This window comes from Eptesicus fuscus, chromosome 6, assembly GCF_027574615.1.
Source record: "Eptesicus fuscus isolate TK198812 chromosome 6, DD_ASM_mEF_20220401, whole genome shotgun sequence".
Lineage (NCBI taxonomy): Eukaryota > Metazoa > Chordata > Mammalia > Chiroptera > Vespertilionidae > Eptesicus > Eptesicus fuscus.
Window position 1 is genome coordinate 73,757,725 of NC_072478.1, and position 21,714 is coordinate 73,779,438.

At 42.8% G+C, this 21,714-nt stretch overlaps 1 protein-coding gene and 1 non-coding gene across 2 annotated transcripts in view; both read left to right on the top strand.

Moving 5' to 3' along the window:
* Positions 1-4,753: 4,753 nt before the first annotated feature.
* Positions 4,754-4,893, top strand: LOC114233445 (small nucleolar RNA SNORA7). Its single transcript, XR_003619586.1, has one exon. It is a non-coding gene; the product is annotated as a small nucleolar RNA SNORA7 (small nucleolar RNA).
* Positions 4,894-5,884: 991 nt separating this feature from the next.
* Positions 5,885-21,714, top strand: part of HSPA4 (heat shock protein family A (Hsp70) member 4) — a 43,054-nt gene continuing 27,224 nt past the window's right edge. The window contains exons 1-4 of the mRNA XM_008142350.3: positions 5,885-6,229; positions 13,139-13,196; positions 16,275-16,415; positions 18,407-18,529. Of these exons, the coding sequence (XP_008140572.1) occupies positions 6,123-6,229; positions 13,139-13,196; positions 16,275-16,415; positions 18,407-18,529 (429 nt within the window). The 5' untranslated portion in view covers positions 5,885-6,122. The remainder of the gene's footprint in view (positions 6,230-13,138; positions 13,197-16,274; positions 16,416-18,406; positions 18,530-21,714) is intronic.

Below are 21,714 nucleotides of genomic sequence, written 5' to 3' on the forward strand. Positions count from 1 at the left end.
ATGGCCAGCCTGCAAACCACCACAGGCCCCTCACCCAGGCTGCCCTATCCAAGGGAACCCCCACCCTGATCCGGGACACCCTTCAGGGCAAACCAGGTGGCCCCCATCCATGCACCAGGCCTCTATCCTATCTAATAAAAGAGTAATATGCAGATTGACCATCACTCCAACTCACAAAATCAAGATAGCTGCCCCCATGTGGTCAAAGATCCTGCCCCCATGTGGACACAAGATGGCCACCACAAGATGGCCTGCAGGGGAGGCCATTTGGGAGGGACCAGGCCTGCAAGGGAGGGCAGTTGGGGGCAATCAAGCCTGCAGGGGAGGGCAGTTAGGGGTGACCAGGTTGGCAGAGGAGGGAAGTTGGGGCAAACAGGCTGGCAGGGGAGCAGTTAGACATCAATCAGGATGGCAGGGCAGTGGTTAGGGGGTGATCAGGCTGGCAGGCAAAAGTGGTTAGGGGAAATCAGGAAGGCAGGCAGGTGAGCAGTTGGGAGCTAGCAGTCCTGGATTGTGAGAGGGATCCCAGATTGGAGAGGGTGCAGGCTGGGCTGAGGGACACCCTCTGCCCCCGTGCACGAATTTCGTGCACCGGGCCTCTAGTATATATATATCCTACCTAATAATAGACAAATATGCAAATTGACCATACCTCCGACACACCCACAAGCCACTCCCACAAAGCCACGCCCACCATCCAATCAGAGCAAGCATGCAAATTAACCCAAACCAAGATGGCTACAGCCACAGAGAGCAAGGTTTCCTACGTAACAGAGGAAGCCAAGCTTTCCGCCTGCCCTTGCCAGGCCTAAGCTTCCACTCAAGCTACAAAGTTTCAATTATAGAAGGTAAACAAATTCAAACAAATGGCGGCAGAATGGAGCTTGAGAGAGCAGGCCAGGGTTGCTGTCGGCAACAGGGGAAGCAAAGCTTTCCGCACACCCTGGCCAGGCCCACCTGCTTAAGGCAACAAAGTTTTAATTATAACCCCAGGCTTGGCTCCGCTCCAGGCTACAAAGTTTCAATTGTAAAAGGAAAATAAATTCCAGATACCAGGGCCTCCCCTTGGGTTGCCAGGGGGCATGGCCGGCCTGCAAACCACCACAGGCCCCTCGCTCAGGCCGCCCCATGCCCCAAGGGAACCCCCACCTGATCCGGGACACCCTTCAGGGCAAACCAGCTGGCCCCCACCTGTGCACCAGGCCTCTATCCTATCTAATAAAAGAGTAATATGCAGATTGCTCATCACTGCAACACACAATATAGCTGCCCCCATGTGGTCAAAGATCCTGCCCCCATGTGGACACAGGATGGCCACCACAAGATGGCCAGCAGGAGAGAGCAGTTGGGAGGCACCTGGCCTGCAAGGGAGGGCAGTTGAGAAGGACCAGGCCTGCAAGGGAGGGCAGTTGGAGGTGATCAACTCTGCAGGAGAGGGCAGTTATGGGTGACCAGGCCGGCAGAGGAGGGAAGTTGGGGGCAAACAGGCTGGCAGTGGAGTGGTTAGGGGGTGATCAGGCTGGCAGGCAGAAGTGGTTAGGGGCAATCAGGAAGGCAGGCAGGCAAGCAGTTGGGAGCCAGCAGTCCTGGATTGTGAGAGGGAAGTCGGACATCCCTTGAGGGGTCCCAGATTGGAGAGGGTACAGGCTGGGCTGAGGGACAACCCCCCTCCGTGCATGAATTTCGTGTATACACACACACACACACACACACACACACACACACACACATAAAAGGGTAATATGCAAATTGGTCACGATGCCCTCACAGTAACAACTGAACAGCAGGCTGTGTGGGGCAACCAGGCCGACAGGGGGGTTAGCAAGGGACGACCAAACGACTGAGCAGCAGGCTGCATGGGGTGACCAGGCTGGCAGGGGGGGCAATTGGGGGCAACCAGGCCGGCAGGGGGGTCAGTGAGGGGCAACCAGGCCAGCAGGGGGGCAGTTGGGGGCAACCAGGCTGGTGGGGGGGCAGTTTGGGGTGACCAGGCCAGTGGGAGGGGCAGTTGTGGGTGACCAGGCTGGCAGGGGGGGTAGTTGGGGGCAACCAGGCTGGCAGGGGGGGCACTAAGGGGTGACCACGTATCAGGGAGGCAGTTAGGGGTGACCAGGCCATCCGAGGGGGGGGCAGTTGGGGGTAACCAGGTCGGCAGGGTGGGCAGTTAGGGGCAAGCTGGCTGGCAGGCAGAGGTGGTTAGGGGTGATCAGGCTGGCAGAGGGGGGCAGTTAGGGGCGATCAGACAGGCAGGCAGGTGAGCAGTTAGGAGCCAGCGGTCCCAGATTGTGAGAGGGATGTCCAACTGCCAGTTTCCCTGGGATCGGGCCGATACTGGCAGTTGGACATCCCCTGAGGGGTCTTGGATTGGAGAGGGTCCAAGCTGGGCTGAGGGGACCCCCCCTTCTATGCATGAATTTCATGCACTGGGCCTCTAGTATATATGTGTATGTGTGTGTGTGTGTGTGTGTGTGTGTGTGTGTGTGTGTAATCAGCCTGAATAAGGGCAAAACTTGGGGCTTTGGAGAATGAGATAACAGTGGTGCTATGTAAGCAGTCAGTTTGACAGAGTGAGAAAGGACCCTAGGATTTCAGCCAATTTGGAGTTAGAAGTGAACTGTAATGGTAGTTTTTATATCAGAAGAACATATGATTAGAATAATGTTTGAGGGGAAAAATCAGGAGTCTAAATCATGTTCTACTACTCCTTAACTATATAATTATACTTCTTATATTTATACTTGTATTTATGATTAAAACAAAGTGAAACAGATTTTCTACATGACTTCTCAGAGACTTTAAAATGGTAATATTAACCTATTAATATTTCATGGCACACTGTTCTGGGGAATATAGTTTGGGAAAGGCTGGTTTAAACTAATGTTAAAAAAGGCACAACCAAATTCAACCATTATATACAACAAAAGCACTGAAAGGAAGGAATGTATTCCAAAATGTCAATAGTGAATGATTCTAGTTGAATTATTTATTTTACTCCCCCCCATATTTACTTTAATGAGCCTCTGAAAATAATGTGAATTTAAAGAAAGCAGTGGTGTAGCTATAGGAAACCCATGTTGAAGTCAGAGTTTTCAAAGCTGTGTGATTTTGAACAGGTTACTCAATTTCACCAGGTCTTACTTTTCTCTATAAAATTGGAAAATAATATCTACCTCATGGGCTTGCTATGAAGATTAAATGTATTATGATATCCAAATCACTCAGCACAATGTTTAGCACATACTGTAGGAGCTATAGGTGAGGTAGGGTATGGTAATTATCATTGAGGGATTCTGGTTTAACTAAGGGCACTGGTCCACTGACTATGAGATTAGGGAGACCAGAATACACCATTATCTGAGCTTTTAGCTTCCTCCTGAAGTAAAGAATTGCAGAAGCTGCTCCAGAGAGTATATTCCACAGGACTTTTGGCTGGGATGATTTTAAATTCCCAATTTTGAACCTTTTTGTCTCATTGATGAACAGCCTATGCATACTGTATTTTTAAAACGAACAGCAGCCTATGAATACTGTATTTTTAAAACAAACACCTTCCTGATTGCTTGGTACCAAATTTAACCATCGTATGAGAGAAAAGCATTTAACAACTTCCTTCTTCTAAAATACTCAAGATAGCTGTGGCCGGTATGGCTTAGTGGATAAAGCGCTAACCTGCAGACTGAAGGGTCCCAGGTTTGATTCAGGTCAAGGGCACATGCCCAGGTTTCGGGCTCCATCCCTAGTAGGGGGCATGCAGGAAGCAGCCGATTAATGATTCTCTCTTATCATTGATGTTTCTATCTCTCTCTCCCTCTCCCTTCCTCTCTGAAATCAATAAAGATATATTTTAAAAAATAAAATACTCAGGGTAGTCTGCTGAATGAAAAGAACTTGTGCTTTACTCACAGTGTGTCCAACATCATTTTGGCAATTTCATTGCTTCACAATTGTGATTCTTGGAAACTTGTCATTAAGATTCTTCAGAATTCTTAAATAACTTTTCCTGACTTCATTTATTTAAATATCCCAGAATAGTCTCTTGAGCTATAAGTTTGATGATCCAGGAAACTATTTATAGCAGGATGAGTACTCCCTGTGACTGATGTTAATGTTTTATTTTGGGAACAAATCCTTAAAAAGATTGATAGGGTTGATGGTATTTTAAACTGAAACCAGTGCCAAGGCAAATAGATATGAACTTGGAACATAAAGAGAGATGGGTGTGCCTTTTTGCCAGTTTAGCTAAAGGCTGGGGAGGCCTCCCACAAGCAGGAAGGCAGAGACACAGTGTAAGCCAGAGGTAGTAATCTTTTAGGTGGATTAGACACTTCAGCCTAGGGCCTGGCCTCTGTTTGCTCAGTGCTTAATAACCCAGGATAGATTAGTGGAGACAGACTGTCATAATTAAGGCCAATATTGTCTTTGAGGTGATTGATATGCCCCTAAGTAGGAGAAAAATAGGAAGGTCAAGGTCAACCTAAGTTAAAAAAACACACACAAAACTCTCTGTGTTGGGGACCCTAAAAAATAGAATCACAAAAGTAAATATTTAGAACAAGAAGTTACCACAAATTACTGGAGACTTGGAGATTAAGCTTCTCCTTCTTCTGAATCTCATCAAGCAATTTATCAGACATGCTTATTGCTGATCGCACGCTGGCTTTCCCTCCACACTCGGAACACTCCTTAACAGCAAGTCATTGCTCTCCCAGGTGCTCCTGCAAGTGAGGCCCTTAAATTAAGATTTATTAGTTTCAACCTCCCAGGATCATGTCTGGAGAGTGGCTAATATTCTGCCCGCTTCGGAGACAGGAGGGAAAGCAAGCCTGGCAGATGTACCCATTACATTCCCCGCTTGCTTAGTAGCTGGTGACTGGAAGACATTCTGCAACAATGTAAAAAAAAAAATAAAAAAAAAAAACTGAAAAAACAAAAACAAAACAAAAACAAAAAATCCAACCCATGCCCCCGGTTTGGCTCAGTGGATAGAGTCGACCTGCAGTCAGATTGAAGGGTCCCCAGTAGGGGGCGTGCAGGAGGCAGCCAATTAATGATTCTCATTATTGATGATTCTATCCCCCTCTCCCTTCCTCTCTGAAATCAATAAAAATATATTTAAAAAAAAGATTCATTACCTTATGTAATCCTACCACTTTACTGGCTGGTCTGAACGGACCCAGGTAGTTTATCATCTATGTCCCTTGCATCCAGCTCAGGCCTGGTTCTTGGAATATGTTGGGAATAAAAGTCCTGTGTGTCTCTCGGCCTGATGTAAGGACAGGAGTGCTGCAGAGAACGGTGCGACAATGCGTAACAATATAAACAAAACAAAAAAACTAGGCGGTGGGGTTGAGAGTGGATTCCTTCCTTATGCCGGAGAGGGCGCTGTCTTTGACTCTGACATAGCTCGACTTTATTTGGAGCCATGTTCCAACAGCTGCCTTCCCCAGTACGGGCCAACCTACCCCTAGGGAGGTAAGAGAGCCTTCGGAACTGGAGCGCAGAAGGTCCCACCACCGGAAGTTTCTTTGGCTGTAAAGAGAACGGCGGAAGTAGGCCAAAGATACTTCCTCAGTACTGCGCCTCCAGCCCGCTCTCCTTTCTTTTGGAAGGGGACGTGCTCCCAGCTCTTTGCCTTGCTGGAAAGCAGCTGCGGCAGATTCTGTGCGCAGCTTCAATCGGCTAGCTCCGCCTCCCAATCTTTTTTTTTTTTTTTAACCTTCTTGGGTTCTCCACGCCTGGACCTGATGTACGCTAGTGCGTGACTGGGGGCGGGATCACTAAAGGAAGAGCTGGAGTGGAGATCTCGCGAGAACATTTTTTTTTTCCTCCGCAGTTCTCGCTCTGCACCTTCATTCTCGTCGCAACGAGATCTTTCGAGATCTTCTCCGCCCCCGCTACCCGGCGCCCTCTCTGCGGCCGCTGAGCCGGAGCCGGCCTGAGCAGCACGCTTCGCAGCGGCTCTGTTTCCGAGAACCTAGGCGCTCGTGTGGGCAAGCCTACGTCCCTCACTAGCACCGGTCCCCTGGCCTACGCGGCCCACTCTCCGCGCGCCATCCCCGCCGGGGTCCGTGTCCTGCTTCGCCGGCCAGACCCGGGCTCGAGCCCGAGCTGTAGCCGGCGCCATGTCGGTGGTGGGCATAGACCTGGGCTTCCAGAGCTGCTACGTTGCTGTGGCACGCGCCGGTGGCATCGAGACCATAGCTAATGAGTACAGCGACCGCTGCACGCCGTAAGTGTGGGCCAGGCCACGGCCGCGTGCACTGGGGGATGGGGAGGTAGCAATCGCTTTGGTCTGCGACCCTTCTCTGCGGAGGAACACGGGCCGGGGAGTCACCTCCATTCCGGGCCGAAAGACCGGTGGATACTGGACCCCCGCTGCGTGCCAGGTCACTAGTGGCCGCGACCTGCTCTGTGGTTCTGCGCCAGGGGCGAGGCCTTTTCCCTATGGCCCGCCAGCTGAGCGAAGCCGTGAGCGGGTACTCGGACCAGCGGCGGGCACAGGTAGGAGCTGGAAGGAAGGCAGGCCTGGGATGTAGGATGGTCCGAGATCCTCTCTCAGCGAGCGGAGACCAGGCCCAGGGCGTACTGACTTTCATTGAGCCTAACACAGAATTCGTAGCTTTGCACACAGCCGGCACTTAATAAAAGTTGAACGGGTTCTATCGTCTGCCCGCGGCAAGACGTTGGAGCGGCCGGAGTCCCACGTGAGTGGGGGCGGGGCGGCGCCCGGAAGCGAGGGAGCCAGAGAACCTGAGGCTCAAGCTGCGGGACCAGAGATCTCAAACTTGGGGTGGTGCGGACATAAATCAGGAAAGGATGTAATGAAATCGATGCCTTCTAGATATCTTTGCATTCACTTTTTCATATAGCTTCAGAACATTAATCTGTATTGGGTCATTTTCTGCTATTCTGTAGGCATCCACTTTCACAGTAATCCATTCCAATCAGGGTGTTGTCCACAATTGTTAATGAATGACCCAGGGGTTCATTTTGACATCTAGAATAATAATAAGTTATGGGACCAGTATAGACACAGGTCTAAAAAATCAGGACTCACCCAGGACTTTCCTGGTTAGAGTAAGAATCTACCTTTTGAGTACATAGGGATACCTTCGATCCATTGTCTTCCTCTTGGGCAAAATCTTCTAAGCTTCATTCTGAGCCACACCGGCCAGGGCAGCCTTCCTTTTATTTAAATCTTAAGTCATCCTGTTGCTCTTCTTAGATCTGTATGACATGTAAAGATACTCACTTCAGAGAGGAATGAATTTCTTGCAAACAAGGTATGAGAGATTACTCTGCCAACACCCAGAAACTATGCATACGTTCAGCTCTTGCTCTCTGAAAGGGTGGTTATTAATAATTTCTTCAAATTCCTAATGTGGCTCAGTTGGTTGTGCATCATCCCATGCACCGGAGAGGCACCAGTTCATTCCCGGTCAGGGCGCGGGCTCCCTCGTGCGGGAGGCTGTGGATTGGTGTTTCTCACATTGATGTTTATCTCTTCCTCGCTCTCTAAAACCTATAAAAACACTTAAAAGAATAAAGAAAAAAAGGCTGATTTGTTAATTAAAGCTTCAGACTTCTTACACCACTTCCCCTCCTGTCTAATTGCTGTGGTTATGAAAGGAGTCTCTTATAAAGCATTTTTCCCTCAATCTGTTGAGATCTTGCTTCTAGTTGTCTGTCCTCTGGCTCAAATAAAATTAAAAAAATATATAATTTTTTTTGTTGGTTTTTAGAGAGGAGGGGAGAGGGAGAGAAAGAAATATCCATGGGCTGCTTCCTGCAGGTCCCTCACTGGGGATGGGGCTAGCATCTGGGGCATGTACCATGACTGGGAGTCCAACCGGCAAGCTTTTAGTGCAGGGGAGGACACTCAACCACACCCGCCAAGGCTCAAATACATTTTTATAAAAAGACAGGTTTGAACCTTCTTAGAAGAGCAGTCTTGGAAGCACCATTATCACACTTCCAGGCACCAAAATATTCCCATTTAAACACATTTAAGGAAGGTAACGCTAATCTATTAATGAACTGCAGTCAAGACAGTCTTGTTAAAGCTCAATACCCAGCAGCTAAGCTAACACATTTTCTGGCACTTAGCTACATTTTGTAAATCATTTGTGAATTTGAGAAACAGGTGTATTTCAAAAGTGTATTCTTTAAAAATGACTTCACCACCCAGGCAGTGTGGCCCAGTGGTTGAGCATAATGTATCAGGAGGTCGCCAGTTGTCAGGGCACACGCCTGGGTTTTGCACTCAGTCCCCAATAGGGGATGTGAAGGAGGCAGCCCATTGATGTTTCTGTCTCTACCTCTCCCTTCCTCTCTCTGAAATCAATAAAAATATTAAAAGAAAGTAGTTTTTAAAAATCACTTAAGAACTAAAATACAACCTTATATACAAATTTGGTAGAAGTAATGTACAGGAACTTTGCCATTAGTTTCCTAAACAAACATTTTTTTTTCTTGACTTAACAAAACGTTTGCTGTAACAATAAAAACGTTATAAAGTGTTAGAATTAAGTTTCCTTCAATTATTTGCTCTCTATCCTTGCATACCTTTTTCTAGATTTCTACTAATTGTGTGTGTGTGTGTGTGTGTGTGTGTGTAAACAAAAAGGATAATATTGTATTTTCTAACTGATTTTTTTTCACTTATACACAGTGGGGCAAATGTAGGTTTATACTTGGTATAGAAAATAATACAGTAATTAATAAATAGTAATACAAGAATAAACTTTAGCATGTGTACAACTGTAAACCTGCGTTTCCTCACCCTGTATTTTAGACATTTCTCAGAGTCAAATATGAATTTAAATAATGTAATTCTGTATTATGGCTATGTCATGTTTTCCTCAAACAGACTATTTCTAATATTTTGCTATTATAGTTTTTCAACAAGTAAAAAAATTAAAAAAAGTGTTTTTTTTTAATTGATTTCAGAGAGAGGAAGGGAGAGGGAGGTAGAAACATCAACTATGTGAGAGAATCTTCATTGATGATGCCTCCTGCACGCCACCTACTGGGTAGCGAGCCTGAAACCTGGGCATGAGCCCTGATCAGGAATCTAACCAGAACTTGGTTCATGGGTCAACCACTGAGCCACACCGGCTGGGCATCCAGTTATTTTTTTTTCCATTCCTCACCTGAGGATGTTATTTTTCTTTAAATCCTTACCCGAGGATATGTTCTTATTGATTTTAGAGAGGGAGAGGGAGAGAAACAACGATTGGCTGCCTCCCATATGCAGTTCAACCTGGGATGGAACCTGCAACTTGGACATGTGACCTGACTGGAAATTGAACCCAAAACCATTTGATGTATGGGAGAATGCTCCGACTAACTGAGCCACCGGCCAGGGCTCAACAAGTAGATTTTTATATTTATGTTTACATGTTAATACTTTTATTTTCGTTGGATAGATTTCCAGATTTGAAATTGCTAGGATAAAGGATATGTATGCTTAGAGTTTTAGTACATATTGCTGTAATACTTTACAAAAACTGAGATTAATTTATACTAGGAACATAAATGATTTCTCTGTCTTAATGGGGTTGTGAAGATTAAGGAGTTAAACTAAAGTGTTTATTTAGAATAATGTCTCACATATAGTTAATACCGCCGAAGTATTTGCTAATATTGCCATTATTACCTTTTTATATTTTTGTTAATCCTCTTTATTAAGTGATACGTTGGTACAGTAAAATGAAATCTATAGAAGTTTGCCTTTTAGTATTCATCAAATATGTGGCTTAAATTTTTTTTCATTTTATTTTTCCATCACCATTTATCCCCTCTATCTTCATCCACCCACAATCACCACACTGTTGTCCATGTGTTCTCTTTCTTTTTTGCTCAATCCCCTCACTCCAAAACCCTCCAAATATGTGGCTTTTAATGTGCAAATGTTACTGACTCAGGAATTTGCTGTGCTTTAGGAACTATGTCTCTCATGAAATGAGTTACTTTTCTGTTTGATATAAACTTTTTTTGGGTACTTGATAGTTTGGGACTAAGTAACCAGAGGATTCTCTGATTAATATAATAACCATTTCCAAATCATTTTGCCACCATCTCTTATTTGATAATCTAAATACTATTGGTTCTCTGAAAAGCTCATTTTCTTAGTTTTAAGAAAGTAGAGCAACAGCTATCCTAATACTCTGAGAGTACTCACACAAACATGAAACTACCTTTTAAGGATAGCAGCTGTTCTTAATATTCTAATCAGAATGTGCATAAATATTTGGTCAGTAGTATTTCTTACCCAGGGAAGGGAGATCATTGCCATTCTCTATCTTAAAAAAGATTATTATTTTTAGGACTAGAGTCATAGAAATAAAGATAAGAACAGAGTGTTGAACTTGATTTGAATTAATTTCCAACAATGCCAACCTGTAATTTGGAATGGAGGAAAAGTAGTGTCAAACAGCAAGTACTTGTCCGAGTACTTTACATTTTTAGCAGCACTAACTTGGCTTTGTGTGCAGTATAGAGGAAGTGTAAGATAGCAGTTCTCTTGTTTACAGCTCTAACCGTTCTAGTTGGAAATATGAATGATATAAAAGCACAGTGAAAGCTTATTTATGTACAGACTTAAAATACTGAATTTAGAGGAGACGTTACATCAGTGGGGGATGGAGCGATGAGGAAAGGCCGGCGTGGGATTTGAGCAAATAGGATTAAAACACATGGAGGAAAGGATTGGGACAGTCTCAGGGAAGTGTAGAATTGGGAATAAATTGAATAGTTTGGTTCGAAGTACTCAAGTTTGCATGTATGAGATTTGAAGTACAGTACTGATGATTTTGGAATCCTTGAATAGGTTCTTCATTATAAAATGGGGACAGTAATAGGCTTTTTTTTCTCTCCTCAGCGTATTTAGTAGAACCAAGTGTAGAATGCTTAGCACTCTGCCTGGTATATGAAGGCTCAATAATGAAAGCTGTGGAACAAGGGAGTTTAGTTTGTTCCATGACGGAATAATTCAGCAACTGAAGACTTTTCAGAAGATATGTTGAAGAGAAACAAATTGAATGATTTTTTTAATCTAGTCTCTTTTAGGACTTATATTTACAGGCATACCTCAATATATTAGGAGTTTGATTCCAGACTATGGCAGTAGAGCGAGTATTGCCATGAAGCCAGCCATAGTCTTTTTGCTGGTGGAGAGTCTTGCCTTCAATTTGTATAAAACACACCTGTGAAAGGCAATAAAATGAAGTGTTATGTAAATGAGTTATGCCTGTATTCACCTAAATGCTAATGGTAGCCATTTAGGATTGGAGGGAGATTTTTTTGTGTGTGGAATTATAGGTAACTTCTTTTCTTTGTACTTTGTTTTAATTTTCTACTGTGAGCTTGCACCAGAAAGAACTGAACTAGGTTCTAATGCTGGCAGTAATTAATATTGAACTTAATCTTTCTTCACATTGACATATTAGGTTTCTTTAAGCTTTTAGTTTGAAAAACCCTTCAATTTGTGCTGTTGGACATATTGGTCATTAAATTGTTCTTTTTTTTTTTTTAATATATTTTATTGATTTTTTACAGAGAGGAAGAGAGAGGGACAGAGAGTTAGAAACATCGATGAGAGAGAAACATCGATCAGCTGCCTCTTGCACACCCCCGACTGGGGATGTGCCCGCAACCAAGGTACATGCCCTCGACCGGAATCGAACCTGGGACCCTTGAGTCCGCAGGCCGATGCTCTATCCACTAAGCCAAACCGGTTTCGGCTAAATTGTTCTTTTTTAATTGAAGTAGTATTTTTTATTTCTCATGGATAGATGATTTTAAAGATGACTGGTTGGATTTTAGTGGACAGTTTGCGAAGGTGAAGCAGAATTTTTATAGCATATACCTACTGGTAGGTATATTTTTGTATGAAACTTAGATCAGGGCTTCACTGGAGTTATAATAATAGCTAATACTTTATTATTTACTAGAGGCCTGGTGCACAAAATTCATGTACGGGTGTCCAATATTTGGACCAACACAGTATGACTCCAGAGCCCTATTTCTTTGTTAAATTGAAAGAACTAGGCTTCCAGGGAGGATAGAGAAGGTCAAAACTAGAATGTAAAGTATGGAGAAGTGATCTGACTCCATTGCTTTTTGATTACATGGCCCTGGATAAATTTACTTAATAACTTTTTGATCTCAGTTTCATATAAAATGGGAATAAGATAGGGTGCTTATGGGGATTAAGTGAGATACTACATATGAGCAATTTATGCAATCATAATAATTAAAGCAGAAGGAAGTGGACTTTACCACCTTCAGGGGGCAGGGATAGACTCTGGGAAGAGCTTTGTCTTGGGATTTTTTTTTTAGGTGGTGTCAGTAAATTTGATCTTATAGTTTAAAAGACAGCAGCTACTGTAAAGGGAGGTGCCAGATATATGAGAATTAAGGGAATGCAGGGTAACATAGGGATTAATTAGAAAAAAAAACCAGAGTGATGCATAGGGGTCATGATAGCAAAAGCTTCAACTCCAATATAGCTGACTTTAAGCTTAAGCATAGTATTTTAAAGTAGTTTACCTTTAAGCAGCCTTCAGTTTTGCTTTCTAAATTAAGCAGCAAATAGATCAAACCAGCAGGCAGTGTATGAATTGGTAATTAGGAAGAATGTGTTCAGAAGTGGGAATGAAGATCTGTGTCAGAAATTGAGTCCTCAGAAGTTAGTTCTAGAAAAATTACTTTATATACTAAAGGACAAGAGTTGTTTTCAGGGTTTATAGGCTGTTTTCTTTTTGTAGTTATAAGTTGTTTTAAAAAACAAAACATTTAATTGATGAATTTATATGAGGGTACATTATTTTATGTTGGGATTTGAATATTAGACTTGAAGAATTAGAGGATAGTGGAGACTGGCTAGTCCATCTCTCTGTAGTATTTTAGACAGATTGTCATCACATAAAACTGCAACATAATGAGAGGACTCCAATTATTTTAAGAGGCAGCCCATTCTGTGGACAATTTTACTGAACACTATAAAGGTTAAAGTCATAGACTTACTGTGTGCTGTTATTAGTGAGACAAATCTTGCCTGGTGTGGTTATGGATGTACTGCAATGTTGCATTAATTTTGGATGTAATATACTAAAATGTTTGCTTTATCTTCTAGGGCTTGCATTTCTTTTGGACCTAAGAATCGGTCAATTGGAGCAGCAGCTAAAAGCCAGGTAGGTAGAGTTTTGTTTTTCCTAAAACGACTTATTTTTCTGGTTTATCCTTCCCTCCGTTTAGCAACTATTCAAGTGCTCATTATGTGTTTAGCTCTGGTAGGCAGTGCATACATCTGTGAGACAGACTTACCCCTATTCGCATGTACTTGAGTGAACAGCATGAACAGTATACTAATCTGTTTAATGCAAACTGCTAGGATGTATTTTGCCCAGAACTTGTTTTAAGCAAGGCTTGCTTGTTCCTTGATGTTTAGAATGCTCTTTAAAGTTGTCTCGTTGGGCCTTTCTTGCTAATATTGAGGGTCATTGTTGTTTCTAGAATAGATCTTGTTAATCAAGATTCTCAAGGAAGGAAAGCATACTTGTAGAAGCACATTAACTTACCATTAGTTTATTTTGTAAACTAGGAATCTGACATATTTGCTGGTTTCAGAGCAGCAGAATCCCAAGAGTTCTGTTATCCTGAGTGTCTGAGGTTGGTGTGACATTAAGGAGTTGCATATTTGATCATTTTATGGTTCAATCTGGAGCAAAATATAGAATGAATACTTGTCTCTCTTTCTGAAACCGGAAGGGCCTAAAATTCATAAGCCTAAGAAAATGGTGGTTGGCCAGTTGATTATTAATTAAAACGAGTGTTTTATAATTTTTTTTTTTATATTTATTGGTTTCAGAGAGGAAGGGAGAGGGATAGAGAGATAGAAACATCAATGATGAGAGAGAATCATTGATCGGCTGCCTCCTGCACGCCCCCTACAGGGGATCGAGCCCACAACCCGGGCATGTGCCCTTGGCTGGAATCGAACCTGCAGGCCGAAGCTCTATTCACTGAGCCAAACTGGCTAGGGCTATAATCTTATTTTTAAAAAGTTCAAGATGTTTTACTCAGTAGATAGCAAGTACACAGCTGTATTGAATGTCTTTTCTTCTAAAATTTCAGTGAATTTCTGTTTTTAAAATTTTCTTTCCTTGAGAATAGTTATTATATTAAATTGGCTGCCTAGTTCTAGGTTGACATAGTTAATTGTGGTATTGAGTTTCTACTTGGCAGCTTGCTGAAGCAGGGCCTGATTTGGGAGGCATTGTTTTACAAAAGGTCTTCTGTGTGGGCCCTGGGACATACCTGATGCAGAAGGGCTCTGTAGCTTATCCTTGGGGCTTGGTACACTTAGCTCCAGCATTGGGAAGAGGAGTCTGTAAATCTTAACCACAAGTTCATCTTGAATTTTTTGAATGTCTTTGCCAGTGTTTTTTCCTCCCGTAAGTTATAATAGTTTATTGTAGAGAAATAAAAAATATATAGATAGAATATTATAGGGAATTTGGAAGTTACTGTACTACCACTATCCAAAAATCACTTAGTTTCTGAATGCATACCCTCTTGTACTCTTTCTAAGCGTATAAATAGCTTTTCCCCTACGAAAGTGAAGTTATACTATATAGATACTTGTCTTCCAACCTCCTAAAATAATCTTGCCCACTATATAGCTATACCATAATTTATTTACCCATACATATTTAGGCTATTTATAGTCTTCTGGTATGGTAAATAACTAGAGGCCTGGTGCACGACATTCATGAATGGGGGTGGGGCGGGGGCGCAGGAGGGTCCTTCAGCCCGGCCTGTGCCCTCTCACAGTCTGGGACCCCTCAGGGGATGTCCGCCTGCCAGGTTAGGCCCGCTCCCTGCAGGTGGACATCCCCTGAGGGGTCCTTAGCGCTGCTGCCACCTCTGCTGCGCTCGCCAGCCGTGAGCCTGGCTTTTGGCTGAGCGGCACTCCCCCTGGGGGAGCGCACTGACCACCAGGGGGCAGCTCCTGCATTGAGTGTCTGCCCCCTGGTGGTCAGTGCACATCATAGCGACTGGTTGTTCTGCCATTTGTTCGATTTGTGTATTAGCCTTTTATTATATAGGACTAGAGGCCTGGTGCATGAAATTAGTGCACAGATAGGGTCCCTAGGCCTGACTAGCTATCAGGGCCAATCGGGGCCTTCTGGCTGCTGGCCAGGGCCTTCCTTTGTTCTGCACCACCCCATGGTAGTGAGCACATGTCATAGCAAGCGATCGAACTCCCGAGGGGACACTTTGCATATTAGCCTTTTATATATGTAGACTAGTGGCCCGGTGCACAAAATTTGTGCACGGGTCGGGGGGGAGGGCGGATTGTCCCTCAGCCCTGCCTGCACCCTCTCCAATCTGGGACCCCTTGGGGGATGTTTGACTGCCAGTTTAGGCCCAATACTTGTGGGATCGGGCCTAAACCGGCAGTCGAACATCCCTCTCGCAGTCTGGGACTGCTGGCTCTTAACCGCTCACCTGCCTGCCTGCTTGATTGCCCCTAACCACTCTGCCTGCCAGCCTGCTTGCCCCCAAATACTCCCCCACCAGCCTTCTCCCCCGCAACTCCCCCCCTTGCCGACCTGATCGCCCCCAAGTGCCTCCCCCTCTGCCAGCCTGCTTGCCCCCAACTGCCCCCCCACCCCCCCCCGCCAGCCTGATCATCCCCAACTGCCCTCCCCTCATGGCCTGATTGCCCCTAACCGTTTCTGCCTCGGCCCTGCCACCATGGCTTTGTCCAGAAGGACATCCGGAAGGTCTCCTGGTCTAATTAGCATATTACCCTTTTATTAGTATAGATACTTTGTCAGTATGGTAAGTTTCTTTCACTACAGTTTCTGAATTGACACATACTTCCAAATTGACTCCTGGAAAGATTGAATCACAAACTAGGAGTAATTTTTAAAAGCGAATAAAAATCATGTGTGGATGTTTTGGAATTTTAAGGTGGAAAATACTTTTGTAAGTATAATGACCTGTTTATATGGAGAAGCAGGACAAATGGGGCTGTCTTTGATCTCTGTGTTACTTGTTAAGACCCTCACCCTTCAAGCCTCACTTCACATGCTAGTAGGCATCGTTCAGTAAAGTTTAGTGCTGAAGAAAACTGAAACTCAGAAGAAAACTTTGTGGTGTTACAATGTTGCTAATTTAATCTGATGCTATTGAATTTCTTTTTTCTTAATTTAATTGCTATCAATCTTTCTACTTTTTGACTCAGCTTTCCTTTCTCTTAGGTCATTTCCAATGCAAAGAACACAGTCCAGGGATTTAAAAGATTCCATGGCCGAGCATTCTCTGATCCGTTTGTGGAGGCAGAAAAATCTAACCTTGCATATGATATTGTGCAATTGCCTACTGGATTAACAGGTATAAAGGTAAGGTTCTCAAGATAATTCCTGATGATTAAAATATAGCATTTTATTTTATTAGGTCATTGTGTATCAATACCATTCTGATTTCATAGTATAATGAAAATGCTTAGGAAAAACTTGCTAATAAAGACTGTTTGGCATTTTTTTCAATGATTTTGATTTTGATTGAGAACCATCAGTGGCACTGTTATGGCTTTGACAGATAGATAGTGATAAAATTAATGCAGCCATTGCTGCTTGTCTTGTGTGTTGTTTTTTTTTTTAATATATTTTTATTTATTTCAGAGAGGAAAGGAGAGGAAGAGAGAGATAGAAGCATCAATGATGAGAGAGAATCATTGATTGGCTGCCTCCTGCACATCCCCTACTGGGGATCATGCCCACAACCCGGGCATGTGCTCTTGACTGGAATTGAACCTGGGACCCTTCAGTCTGATGTTCTATCCACTGAGCCAAACCAGCTAGGGCTGTCTTGTTTACTGATGCGATTTTAGGGTGTGACTTGAGGAAGAGCAGTCAAAGAAATCAACACTTTTAAGTCATTAGCCAGATATATGGTCATACTTTTGACAATATGAATTAGATTGGAAGAGATGTTGTTCTTTTGAGGAAAAGGGAGTTTAGTTTTTGATATCTCTGGGATATCTAGAAGATCCTCTTTGTGAAGCATGCAGTGAACTGATCATTCAAAAGAGGTGAGAGGCTGGGGATGGGTAGGGTGCACTCCACTGTCTCTCTAGCACTTAAAGGTGGTAAGAAGAACCCCGGAGGGTGGTTGAACTTTCTAGGCAAGTTAGTTTAGAGTGAGGAGATTTTGGTGTTTGAGACATTCCAATTGGAGAAATTAGAATCATGGAAACAGGCTCAAATTCCAAGAGATGATAAGAATTGAGAGAAAAAGGTAGTTGATTGTGACATTGTAGATGAGAATTCAGTTTAATTTAGAAGTGATGAATTCTGATAACTGAAGTATAATCTCTGGGTTTACTTAGGATATCTGTGGCAATAATCTCAGAACAGTTTGGATGACTTAGTAAGGGGTAAATCTGGAGTACAGAGGAGGTGAAGAAATGGGGGGAGGGAGGGGACGAGATACTTACCATTAAGAAAGAAATAGATGAATATTGGCAGATTTAGTCATAAGCATTGCAAGGGCCAAAGGAGAAAGAGACTAGGGAGAAGACCTGGAGGTTAAGTGGATGCAAGTACAAGGGTAGAGGAGTTGACTAAGTGTAGACAAATAGGGAAAACGAGGCAACTTAGAAGGAGGCTCACCGGGAGGGTTATTTTTCATCTTTATCATGCAATAAAATGAGAAACTGTTAGACTCTAAACCAGAGTACATTATGGTTGGGCTGGGGAGTGGGGAGCAGGTAACTTTCAAGCTGAGGTAGCGCAGCAGGTTTAAAAGAAGAGAGTGACATTTTCTGGTCTGCATTGTAGTTGGGGAATTATGGGTGTATGTGGGATGGGGCTTATCCTTGCAGTCTTTCAACATAAAAAATTTGCAACTCTTGTCAAAGCTGCAGACTTCATCCAGGGTAGGCTATCTGGAAGCTTTGTTACATTCTTTAATTCACCAAGTATTTATTTTGTTATGTCTGTCAGTACTGGGGCTACAGCAGTGAATGAATTAGACTAAAACCATGTCCTCAGGTTAGATTGAATCTTAGGGAGGTGATAACACACAGTATGTCAGATGGTAAAGTAGTTCACCATCAGATCCTTTACAGAGGGGCAATGTAGCTCATGGTGAGCTTCACCAACTTGCTTCTGCACAGGTAAATTGTCTCAGGTTTTATTGATAAAGTTGCCACAACATTGTTTTTACATAGTGATCCTCATCTTTAAGTATTATGTACATGTTATAAAGCTAAAAGTGACCTTTAAATTATTTTTATTTCTAAAACTAGCTTTCTTCAATTCCATCTTGAGATAATGCTTCATTGATGATGGTGAGATATTGTTCATTTCCTTTTGTCATTTTATTGCAGGTGAAATATATGGAGGAAGAACGAAATTTTACCACGGAGCAAGTGACTGCCATGCTTTTGTCCAAACTGAAGGAGACAGCAGAAAGTGTTCTTAAAAAGCCTGTTGTGGACTGTGTTGTTTCAGTGAGTTTGAGCCCTACTCATTATTAAGTCTTGCATGAAGAAACATTTTCATTTTAACTGCAAATAATATTGGTTTTTGCTGTATGATTGATTATTTTAAGAAATTTATCAAAGTAGTCCTCATTTTCTTGAATTCTCTTTTCTGGTCCTTAGTTATTGCTTCGGCCTCCTCTGTTGTTCTGCCTATTTAAAGGCTTATCTTAAAGCCCACTTCATCCTGGATTTCTTGTAGCACTGAGCATAGTGTCTAGTGGCTACTTATTTGTTAAATTAGTTGAATACTCTCAATGAGAAATGCTTTATTTTTCTCCCTTTGTATCTCTGTATCTTTGCTGTCACTGTATTTAGCTCTAAAGGCAAAGCAGCAATAGATTTTATCTTGTCTTTTCCATAATCCTATCTAGATGGAAGCTTGGCTGTTTGTAGCAATGTGCTTGTAATATGATGGAGTCCTTAGCAACCATTGAAATTTCGGCAGTTGTATTGGCTTTGTCACTGAATCTCCTCTTTCTGTGGCTGTTATCTAATATGTTATCTCTGTGGCCTCCTTTGTTGGTGCTTTGGTTGACAAAGCAAGGACTGTTAGGTAGCTTTTTCACCACAGTCTGTTGTCTGGCAGATTCCTTAGTTCTTGGCTATCTAGTAAAGCAGAACTGACATTTGTCAGGAAAAATTGAATTATGATTGTTGTGTCACATTCTGGTGATGAAAAGAATAATAAGGCTACTTTTCTTAAAGATTCAGTACAGACACTATTTTCTTAGATGCTTTCTGCCTTTTCTGAACTCTTTATTGGTCCGTCAGATTTATCCTCATTTCCCCATCTAGTTTAGTACCTTTAACATTGATCCTGTATTATGCTCAGTGTTGAAGTAAAATTTATGTAAAATGATAGAATGCCTGAGTGGTGGTTTCAACTTTTTGAACAAGTTTAAAGGTGATGTGTTAAGTCATATGTTGGGGGACCTAAGGACTACACTGAGTTTTTTTGTTTTTTTTTTTAAAAATATATTTTATTGATTTTTTTACAGAGAGGAAGCGAGAGGGATAGAGAGTTAGGAACATCGATGAGAGAGAAATATCGATCAGCTGCCTCCTGCACACCTCCTACTGGGGATGTGCCCGCAACCAAGGTACATGCCCTTGCCCGGAATCGAACCCGGGACGCTGCAGTCCACAGGCCGATGCTTTATCCACTGAGCCAAACCGGTTAGGGCTACTCTGAGTTTTGATGACTTGCTAAGAGAATTAATAGGACTCAGAGAATATAGCTGTACTTAAGGCTAAGATTTATTACAGCAAAAGGGCACAAAGCAAAATCAACAAAGGGAAAAGGTACATGGGCAATGAATGTCTGGAGGAAACCAGGCACAAGCTTCCAAAAGTCCTATTTATTTATTTATTTATTTCAGAGAGGAAGGAAGAGGGAGGGAGAGAGAGATAGAAACATTAATGATGAGAGAGAATCATTGTTCAGCTGCCTCCTACACACCCCCCACTGGGGATCAAGCCCGAAACCCAGGCATGTGCCCTTGATTGGAATTGAATCTGGGACTCTTCAGTCTGCAGGCTTGACGATGCTCTATCCACTGAGCCAAACCAGTGAGGGCCAAGAGTCCCTTTTAATTAAGCACTGCTTAATTATTCCAGCAACAGATTGTGACAACATGTGTGAAAATGTCATACACCAGGGAAGTTCTGCCTGTAGCCTAAGGCAGTGGTCGGCAAACTCATTAGTCAACAGAGCCAGATATCAACAGTACAACAATTTAAGTTTCTTTTGAGAGCCAGATTTTTAAAACTTAAACTTCTAACGCCACTTCAAAATAGACTCGCCCAGGCCGTGGTATTTTGTAGAAGAGCCACACTCAAGGGGCCAAAGAGCCGCATGTGGCTCGTGAGCCGCAGTTTGCCGACCACGGGCCTAAGGAGTCCAGGGTTTCTATTGGAGGGGCAAAGGGTCAGTCATGTAGGTACCTTATGCCTTAGCATGTACTAAAATTACAGACTTTCAGAAATAAAGTAGGTATTTTGCATAAATTATGTTGTAGAAACAGTTTAGGCACAGTGCCTCACTCTTAACATTTAGGGAAATTTTTGTATCAACTTAGGGAACTGTTTATCATTCAAGTTCCTGGACTCTAGGAAAGGGCCCACCTTGTCATTAGACCTTTCTAAGGATAGCTGTCTCTGGCCTCTATGTGAACTCTCTTCTGCTCAGTCACTACTCTAGCTCTTTGTCCTAATGCTATGTCTGATTGCTATGTAAATAGAACCTGGGTGTTACGTGCTTAATATATAAATTGATTATTGTTAAAACATAAACTTTATTTTTTTAGAAAGTTAATAATAGCCCAATGTCAAAAATCAAATATGTAGATAGGGTGTATGGAAGCTTCCACACACTTGTTACCTAGTAAGTAATATTTTCTTTCCAAAGTTACCAATTTTATCACTTTTCACATTCAGATCTTCCAGAGATTTTTATGTACTGAAGCAAATATAGATAGATCCTTTTTAACTTTCATTTTTCTTTTAACAAATTTTGGACAATTTATCTTGTATTCATTCCATAGCAGTAAAGAAGTGCATCATTCCTTTTAATGTCTGCGAGACTACAGTTTATGAGGTACTTATTTAGCCAGTCTCTTTTTGTTGCACATCCATTTTTGTTTTGTTTTTGCTGCCTCCTGCATGCCCCCTACTGGGGATCGAGCCCGCAAGCTGGGTATATGCCCTTGCCTGGAATTGAACCTGGGACTCTTCAGTCCGCAGGCCGAAGCTCTATCCACTGGGCCAAACCAGCTAAGGCAGTTTTTTTTTTTTTTTTTTAAATAGTGAAGAATGCTGCAATGAGTACATTTAAATATCATTTTGCTCTTATATGATAAGTTTTAGAATTTATAGGCTAACTTCTTAGAAGTGCAATTGCTGGGACAAAAGATACGTGTACAATAGTTCCCCCTTATTCATGGTTTCACTTTCCGTGGTTTCAGTAACGTGCAGTGAACCTCAATCCAAATATATTAAATGGAAAATTCCAGAAACAAACCATAAGGTGTAAGTTGCATGCCATTCTGGGTCCTGCTCTGCCTGCTCTGTCCTGCTGGCATTATGAATCATCCTTTTGTTCATTGTATCCACGTTGTATGTACAGCACTACAAGGTATTTTGAGGGAGAGACC